Here is a 9,351-nt window from a genome sequence, read left to right as displayed (position 1 = left end):
TGGCACTGCACATGGGAGGTAGTATCTTCTTGGGATACTTGTATTACTCCAGAAAGGTGGGAAAAGCAGCTTGTGTGCAATAAGAAAAGCAAGGCCGAGAGCCCAGGCAGGCTCATCAAGTGGCTGCCTGCGTTTCAGTCCCAGTGTCAGGTCTTCTGAAGACCTCAACATACTCTGCATTTTTTTTTTTTAAGATGGACTCTCACTGTCACCAGGCTGGAGTGCAGTGGTGCGATCTCAGCTCACTGCAACCTCCACCTCCCAGGTTCAAGCGATTGTCCTGCCTCAGCCTCCCAAGTAGCTAGGACTATAGGCGCATGGTGCCATGCCCAGCTAATTTTTGTATTTTTAACAGAGACAGGGTTTCACCATGCTGGCCAAGATGGTCTCAATCTCTTGACCTCGTGATCCACCCACCTCGGCCTCCCAAAGTGTGGGGATTACAGGCGTGAGCCACCGCTCCTGGCCCATACTCTCTGCTTTAATTCTGAGCGACAATACATTTTGTATAAACACCCCCTTTTGATTTAAGTTCACTTGTTTGTTGCCTGCAACCAAGAGACCACTGAGGAAACTGGTCCAGCATCAATCATGTCGTTCTGACTGCATTCTCAGCATTAGAATAGCACTGGCCACAGCTGGTGGGTAATCCACACCTGCCGAAGGAATGAGGGGTATGTGCACTAGTCCTAAAGAATAGGTCCAGTCTATTTAATTCAGAAGTTACAATCTAATTTATATTATACTTACCCAGTATGCAGTAGTACCCAAAGGGCTACTGTAGATTCAGTAGAATCCCAAACTGAATGTGGGGATTTGCCGAAACTAACCTTAAAGTGGCCAGTAAAGCTGTGCCTAATAGCAACATGAAAGAAATACAAATCTTCCTTAACTAGTTTCAGGAAATCAAGCTTATGGAAGCTTTATGTGAAATTTCACATCAGTCTTTCACTCATGCAAATACAGAGGAACACCTCTCGAAAATGCAGATAGTAGGCCAGGTGCGGTGGCTCACACCTGTAATCCCAGCACTTTGGGAGGCCGAGATGGGCGGATCACAAGGTAAGATCGAGACCATCCTGGCTAATACGGTGAAACCCCGTCTCTACTAAAAATACAAAAAATTAGCCGGGCGTGGTAGTGGGCGCCTGTAGTCCCAGCTACTCAGGAGCCTGGGGCAGAAGAATGGCATGAACCCGGGAGGCAGAGCTTGCAGTGAGCCGAGATTGCGCTACTACACTTCAGCCTGGGTGACTGGAGTCTCCCTCTCAAAAAAAAAAAAAAAAGGAGACTCCCTCTCAAAAAAAAAAAAAAGAAAATGCAGCTAGATTCCTTCAAGAAAATATTTATTGCAGATTATTAGTGATTATGTTTTATAGCAATTTTAAATACATACACCTTTCACAAACACAAAATGGGAATCGAGGCAACTATCAAATTTAAATGTTGAACCAAGTCCTGGTTTTCAGAATTCAGCAGCCAGTCATGGTTCTGCACCAGGGCCACCAGTCCACGATTTCCAATAGTTGAGGATCTTTTCTGTAATTGGAACAAAATCTTCTTTATATATGATAACTGTTTCCACATAAAATCCTTTTGGGTGTTCAGATACTTCACCGGGTGTTTCAGTTGTTAAGCCATCCTTTCGGTCTACTTTATCACCATTAAGAGAGAGAAAAAAAAAGGACACCTGAATTATTAACTTAGAAAGCAGTCTCTAAAGTCTCAGAAATTAAGATAAGAATTATGTTCACTCCCTCCAACCCCAATAAGGAAGAAAGGAATGAAAGGAAGGGAGGGAAGGGAGGGAAGGGAAGGGAGGAAAGAAGGGAGGAAGGAAGGAAGGAACGGAAGGAAGGAAGGAAAAAGGAAAGGGAAGAGAAGGGAAAGGGCGAGGGAAAGGAAGGGCAGGGCAGGGGAGGGGAGGGGTAGGAGGGGAGGGGATAAGAGGGGAGGGAAGGAGGCGGTGGACCACCTGAGGTCAGGAGTTTGACACCAGCCTCACCAAGCTGGTGAAACCCCCTTCTCTACTAAAAATACGAAAATTAGCCAGGCGTAGTGGCATTCGCCTGTAATCCCAGCTACTGGGGAGGATGAGGCAGGAGGACTGCTTGAGGTGGGAGGTGGAGGTTGCAGTGAGCCGAGATAGCACCACTGCACTCTAGCCTGGGCAACAGAGCTAGACTCCATCTCAAAAAAAAAAAAAAAAAAAAAAAATTCGCCGGGCAGTAGTGGCCTGTGCCTGTAACCCCAGCTACTCGGGAGGATGAGGCAGGAGAATCGCTTGAGCCTGGAGACGCAGGTTGTGGTGAGCTGAGATCATGCCACTGCACTCCAGCCTGGGCGACAGGGTGAGACCCTGTCAAAAAAAACCAAAAAAAAAAACAAAAAAAAACGAAAGAAAACATAAACATGGACATTAAAATATTTTTACTTTATATATATATAAATATAAAATATTTTACCATATATTATATATAAAGTAAATATATATAAAATTTTGGGGGGGTAGAGATGGTGGTCTCCCTATGTTGCCCAGACTGGTCCCCAACCCCTGGGCTCAAGCAATCTGCCACCTCGGCCTTCCAAAATTATGGAATTACAGGCGAGAGCCACTGCACCCGGCCAAAATGTTTTTAAACGCCTAATGCTGGACACATGTACTTTCAGGCCATTGATAGCTTCATCACCAAATGTAATCTTCAGCATAGTTTTTACACAACAACTTTACTGATATATAATTAACATATCATACGATTAACCCCCTTAAAAGATACAATTTAATGTTTTTTAGTACATTCAGATTTGTGCAACCAGCACCACAATCAATTTAAAAATATTATCATCCACAAAAGGAATCCATACCTTTGGCAGTCATTCCCCATCTCCCCAACCCTTCAGCCCCTAGTAACCACACTGATCAACTTAATGTCTCTATACATTTCCAGCATATTTTTCAAAGCTGAGAAACTTTCCTCCCTTTGCGCCTAGTAACTGGAAGATTTTAATACGCCTTGACTGCTAAAAGTCCTGAAATTGCTCGCCATATATCATGAGGGACAGTAGTACTGAAGCATCACTCTTTAAAAATCACCGGACAGAGTCTCTGAAAATCCACCTTGCACTTTACACAGATTCTTCCAATTCCGAGTATAGGGACGGCCCTATGCAGTAAATGACTAAGATCTAGGTAACAATATTTACAAGGTATTAATAATTCCTGGCGTCTAGTTCTTTGCAGATTCCATTTAACAAACGGCTGTTAGCACCCGTTTCAATTAGTTTTGCAGAATAAACCTGGGGTTTACAGAACAGGGAGGTTGTTTCGACGACCCCCGGGGAACTCTCCACCGAAGGCCGTGTGTCCCGGGGCCGGCCCCGCCGAAGAGCCCTACCTGATGACTTCGCCATTGTCCAGTTGTAGTAAAACACTGAGCCCAACACAGACCAGGCGCCGATCCCGTAGACCACCGACATCCGCCGGTACCAGGCCGTGAACTCTCTTCTATACATGGGTACGCCGACGAGTGCCTTGAATCTCGCAGGCCCACGGCGGAGGCTCGACTTCCGGTGAGGTAATCGCTGCCATCCCCGCCGCAGGAATCATCAGGGAGCCGCCAGTTTTCCGCGTCCGCTTCCGGCTCTGCCCCGATGCATCTTGGGGCCTGTGGTTCGGAAAGTTGTTCCGGTGTCCGGACTTTCGGGTGCAGAGCTGTGGGCGTGCGATACTTCTTACCACGTGACGAGGACTAAATGACAACTTCTTAGAGGAGAAGCTTCTCACTTACAAAATTGTAATGCCTTCATGGGCTCCAGACGGTATCTGAAAAGGTTACTTCCAATTCCTCTTCCAGTTTTCAGATTTGCAGGGATACCGCTTGTCTCTCCCCGCAACTCTTCTTTTCCCCCATTTTGCTTTCCGGAAATCTGGGTGAACTTTAAATACCTCCAAGCCAAAGCTAATCCCTCCGCTAGGCTCTGGGTCTTTTTTCCTGCCTCAGGGGCCTTTCGCCTCATTGACACCCTAAGCCCTCCCCCATTTTCATTACTGACGTTTATCATTCATGCAAACGTGCCCATGTCTCAAAAACAAAAAATCTCCTTCGACTCCGTCCAGCTCCAGCTTTTGTCTTATTCATACATTTTTTTAAGGCAAGATGCCCTCAATAGACTGAAAAACTTAACACACTGAAGAGCAAGTGTGATGTGCTTGGCACAAGGCAGGATCGGTAAATTGACATTAAGTACTTTTCAGCCATACTCAAACTTGGTTTCGGAAGCATTTGCCACCACTGACCCCACCTGCACCTTTCATGGCTTCAAAAACATCCTTTTCCCTGGTATCCTTCAGGGTTCTTTTCACCTTGCCCACCCTTTAAAAACTGATGTTCTGCCCTACAGTAATATATATCCACAAAACTTAACTCTGAATGGATCACTCACTTAAATGTAAAAGCTAAAACTATTTAATATAAGCCTAGAAAAAAAAAAAAAGGAGAATATGTTTGCCATCTTGGAATAAGCACAGATTTCTTAGAATAAAAAAGGCATCCCAGGCCGGGTGGCTCATGCCTGTAACCCCAGCACTTTGGGAGGTAGAGCAGGGAGGATTGCTTGAACCCAGGAGTTCCAGACCAGCAAGGCCATCATAGTGAGACCCCATCTCAGTTTATATATATATACATAAAGCAAAAATGGATAAATAGGGCTTTTTAAAAAAATAACATTTTTGTTCTTTGAGGGTCACAGTTGAGAAAATGAAAAGCCAAGCTACAGAATAAAATATTCACAATAACATACATCTAACGAAGGACTTGGATCCAGAATATATGAGGACCCTTTACAATTCAGTTATAAAAATACAACCCAACTAAAAATCAGGCAATAAATTTGAATAGAACAAAAGAAGATATACAAATGACCAATAAGCAGAGGAGCATCATTAGTCATCAGAGAAATGGACATTAAAACAGTACAATAAGAGACTATTACACACCTACTAGAGTGGCTAAAATCAAACTGAGAATGCCAAGAGCTGTAAGGATTTGGAACAATTGGAACTCTTATTGATGGGAACATAAAATGTTACAATCTCTTTGCAAAACTTAGTTTTTAAAAAGTTGAACATATGCCTACCATATAACCGAGGCATTCCATTTCTAGGAAATGAAAACCTTTGTCTACACACAGCCGTGTACATGAATGTTCATAGTTTTATTCTTTTTTTTTTTTTTTTTTTTGAGACGGACTCTCGCTCTGTTGCCCAGGCTGGAGTGCAGTGGCGCGATCTCGGCTCACTGCAAGCTCCGCCTCCCGGTTTCACGCCATTCTCCTGCCTCAGCCTCCCAAGTAACTGGGACTACAGGCGCCTGCCACCACGACCGGCTAATTTTTTGCATTTTTAGTAGAGACGGGGTTTCACCGTGTTAGCCAGGATGGTCTCGATCTCCTGACCTCGTGATCCGCCCACGTTGGCCTCCCAAAGTGCTGGGATTACAGGCGTGAGCTACCGCGCCCGGCCTGATAGTTTTATTCTTAATAGGAAAAAATGGAAACCACCCCAATATCCATCGAGTTAATGGCTAAACAAAACGTGGGATACCACTTGGCGATAAAAAGGAACTACAGGCTGGGTGCAGTGGCTCATGCCTGTAATCCTAGCACTTTGGGAGGCTGAGGTGGGTGGATCACCTGAAGTCAGGAGTTCGAGACCAACCCAGCCAACATGGTGAAACCTCGTCTCCACTAAAAATGCCAAAATTAGCCGGGCGTGGTGGCGGGCGCCAGTAATCCCAGCTATTCAGGAGCAAACTATAGTGGGAGAAAGCTGATCAGTAGTTGTCTGAAGTAAGGGTGTGGAGAAAGAGAGGGACTAAAAGGGGTCTGAGGAGACTTGGAGAGGTGATGGCAATGTTCTCTATGTTGATTAGTTTGGTGGTTTGTCAAGATTTATCCAATTGTATGCTTTAAATCGGTGCAGTTTACTATATGTGAACTATAGCTCAATAATTGTAGACAAAACAGAAAAATTGGTATTGTTTCAAGCTTGCCTCTCTTCTCACCCTTCTCATCAGCCTTATTCATGATACCTATTTTATTTGTTAATAACTCTCAAATCGGCCGGGCGCGGTGGCTCAAGCCTGTAATCCCAGCACTTTGGGAGGCCGAGGCGGGCAGATCACGAGGTCAGGAGATCGAGACCATCCTGGCTAACACGGTGAAACCCCGTCTCTACTAAATATACAAAAAAAAAAAAAAACTAGCCGGGCGAGGTGGCGGGCGCCTGTAGTCCCAGCTACTCGGGAGGCTGAGGCAGGAGACTGGTGTAAACCCGGGAGGCAGAGCTTGCAGTGAGCCGAGATCGCGCCACTGCACTCCAGCCCGCACGACAGAGCAACAGAGCGACAGAGCGAGACTCTGTCCCAAAAAATAAATAAATAAATAAATAACTCTCAAATCTACTCCAGATTCTCTGAAAGCAAATTCATGTTACTGCCAACCTGCTATGCATCCTCGGCTGCATATTCCACAAGCTCCTGAAGCTAAAAAAAATGTTCAGAATTGAATTTATCAGTGCCACTGCCACAGGAAACAAACCTTCCCTTTCTCTTCCCTAATTCAGAGAGTGATTGAGAAATTTCCCAAGCCAGAAACTTGGAATCATCTCACCTGACATCCTATCTGTCACCTCTGTCTAAATACCGTCTCTGTTTAGGCCTCATTTCTCACCTGGATTAGTCTCCTCTCATCCTTCCCCCTCTGGAGTGTGTTTCAAACCTTAAATTATCATTTCACCCTCTGCCTAAGATAAGTCAGAGGCTTGCCTTACCTTCAAGATGGAGTTCAATACCCACAAAAATTAACAATTAATAAAAAGATGGAGTTCAGAGTCCTCACTGGGCATACTGGGCTCAGTGACCCCTTCTCATGATGGGTGTTTTCCACACAGCACTATCACCCCACCACCCCCTACATTCTGTGGAAAAAGTCACTGGTACCCCAAGGTGGGACCTGCATGGCCATGTCATACCATGCTGTTCCCTCAGTTCCTTAACTCACTGACACTTGAGATCACCCCAGAGTTAGCTGGGTCTATCATACACTCTTTTTTCTGTTAATTTGAAACAGAAAAGCTGAAGAAGGATGTTTTGGCCTTAATCTGTACAGACAGCTTTATGTATTCTTCTATATGATGTGTTAAAAATTACATCCAAAACTAAAAATATTCTTGGAAAAAGCGCAGAAAATAAAAGCTCTTGGAATTTAAAATGTAAATGTTCAACTTTTTTTTTTTTTTTGAAATGGAGTCTCCCTCTGTCGCCCAGTCTGGAGTACAGTGGTGTGCTCACTGCAACCTCCACCTCCCAGGTCCAAGCGATTCTCCTGCCTCAGCCTCCCAAGTAGCTGGGATTACAGGTGCCCATCACCACTCATGGCTAATTTTTCTATATTTTCAGTAGAGACGGGGTTTCACCATGTTGGCCAGGCTGGTTTTGAACTCCTGACCTCAAGTGATCCGCCCGCCTTGGCCTCCCAAAGTGCTAGGATTACAGGCATGAGCCACCGTGCCTGGCCAATGTTCAACATTTTAAGATAGGAAACTCTGCTAGAATTCTGCTAGAATGTACCGCAGAGACAAAAAGAAATACAATAACTTGTATTCAAATACAAATTCAAAAGATAGAATATCAGAATAAATCCAGCTGGTCCAACATCCAATTAATAGGAGCTTCCAGCTTCATTTTCTACATAGCACTCATTACCTTCTAATGTATCATTTACTTCATTTTTTTGTTTGTTTGTTTTGGTTTTTTTGAGACGTGAAGGGGTGGCCTGCCCCTCCACACCTGTGGGCGTTTCTCGTTAGGTGGAACAAGAGACTTGAGAAAAGAAATGAGACACAGAGACAAAGTATAGAGAAAGAAAAAGTGGACCCAGGGGACCAGCACTCAGCATACGGAGGACCCAGGCCAGCACTGGTCTCTGAGTTCCCTCAGTATTTATTGATCATTATCTTTACCATCTTAGAAAAACGGAAGTGGCAGGATAATAGGATCATCATAGGGAGAAGGTCAGCAGTAAGACATATGAATAAAGATCTCTGTGACCTAAGTTTAAGGAAAAGTGCTGTGCCTTGATATGCATATGCAAACATCTCCATAAACCTTTTTAGTGCATAAAGAGCAGAATTGTAAACAGAACACACAATGGGATTTTACACCGAGATGTTCCATTGCCCAGGGGCAGGCAGGAGACAGATGCTTTTCTCTATCTCAACTGCCAAGAGGCCTTCTTTCCTCTTACACTAGTCCTCCTCAGCACAGACCCTTCACGGGTATCAGGCTGGGGGATGATCAGGTCTTTCCCTTCCCACGACGCCATATTTCAGACTATCACATGGGGAGAAACCTTGGACAATACCTAGCTTTCCTAGGCAGAAGTCCCTGCGACCTTTGGCAGTGTATGTGTCCCTGGGTACATGAGATTAAGAGAATGGTGATGACTTTTAACCAGCAAGCTGCTTTCAGGCACTTGTTTAACAAAGCACACCCTGCACAGCCCAAAATCCGTTAAACCTTGAGTCACCACAGCACACGTCTCTTGCAAGGACAAGGTTGGGGGTAGGGTCACAGATTAACAGCATCTCAAATACAGAACAAAATGGAGTCTCTTGTCTACTTTCTATATAGATACAGTAACACTCTGATCTTTCTTTTCCTTTCCCCACAGAGACGGAGTCTCGTTCTGTTGCCCAGGCTGGAGTGCAGTGGCGCAATCTCACTGCAACCTCCGCCTCCTGGGTTCAAACAACTGTCCCTGCCTCAGCCTCCCAAGTAGCTGGGATTACAGGTGTGCGCCACCATGCCTGGCTAATTTTTGTATTTTTAATAAAGGGTTTCGCCATGTTGGCCAGGCTGGTCTGCACACCGCCGCGCCCAGCCATAACATTTACTTCTCACATTGTTACTGTTGGTCTTCCCTAACTAATGCATAAGCTCTATGAAAACAGGAATTTTTGTTTTATTGGCAATATTCCCAATGCCTAGAAGACTACTCCATGGACAAGTACTGGATAGTTATTTGTTGAATTAATGAAAGAATGGCTCCAAAGTTCTGAGATTATCTTGGGCCTATACTTTTAGAGCCAGTGGGTTAGTCTGTTTTTGCCTCTCTGTAACAGAACACCTGAGACTGGGTAATTTATTTTAAAAAGAGGTTTATGGTTTATGTTTATGGCTCATGGTTCTGTAGGCTGTACAGGAAGCATGGTGCCAGCATCTGCTTCTGAAGCCCTCAGGAAGCTTACAATCAGGGCAAAAGGCGAAGAGGTAGCCCGATGTATCACATGGC

General features: G+C 44.7%; 1 protein-coding gene across 2 annotated transcripts; it reads right to left on the bottom strand.

Annotated features, from left to right (window-relative positions):
• Positions 1-1,325: 1,325 nt before the first annotated feature.
• Positions 1,326-3,590, bottom strand: SMIM26 (small integral membrane protein 26). Of its 2 annotated transcripts, none has more exons than XM_025399378.1 (2): positions 3,396-3,590; positions 1,326-1,653 (listed from the first exon to the last, which is right to left on the bottom strand). In XM_025399378.1, the coding sequence occupies exons 1-2, from the start codon at positions 3,511-3,513 to the stop codon at positions 1,484-1,486; spliced, it is 288 nt and encodes a 95-aa protein (XP_025255163.1). In that variant the 5' UTR covers positions 3,514-3,590; the 3' UTR covers positions 1,326-1,483. The 2 variants fall into 2 exon arrangements, with proteins under 2 accessions (XP_025255163.1, XP_025255164.1); XM_025399379.1 differs by having other exon boundaries at positions 1,330-1,650.
• Positions 3,591-9,351: the final 5,761 nt, after the last annotated feature.

The sequence above is a fragment of the Theropithecus gelada genome, chromosome 10 (assembly GCF_003255815.1).
Source record: "Theropithecus gelada isolate Dixy chromosome 10, Tgel_1.0, whole genome shotgun sequence".
Taxonomy (NCBI): Eukaryota; Metazoa; Chordata; class Mammalia; order Primates; family Cercopithecidae; genus Theropithecus; species Theropithecus gelada.
The sequence above is the reverse complement of the archived record's forward strand: the minus strand, read 5'-3'. Positions and strand labels throughout refer to the sequence as shown.

What these genes read in the sequence shown, in the direction of transcription:
- SMIM26 (XM_025399378.1), bottom strand. Translation starts at nt 3,513, where the DNA reads ATGTATAGAAGAGAGTTCACGGCCTGGTACCGGCGGATGTCGGTGGTC. An exon ending in GACAATGGCGAAGTCATCAG is followed by an intron (nt 1,654 to 3,395) that starts GTAGGGCTCTTC and finishes ATGGTGATAAAG; the next exon opens with TAGACCGAAAGGATGGCTTA.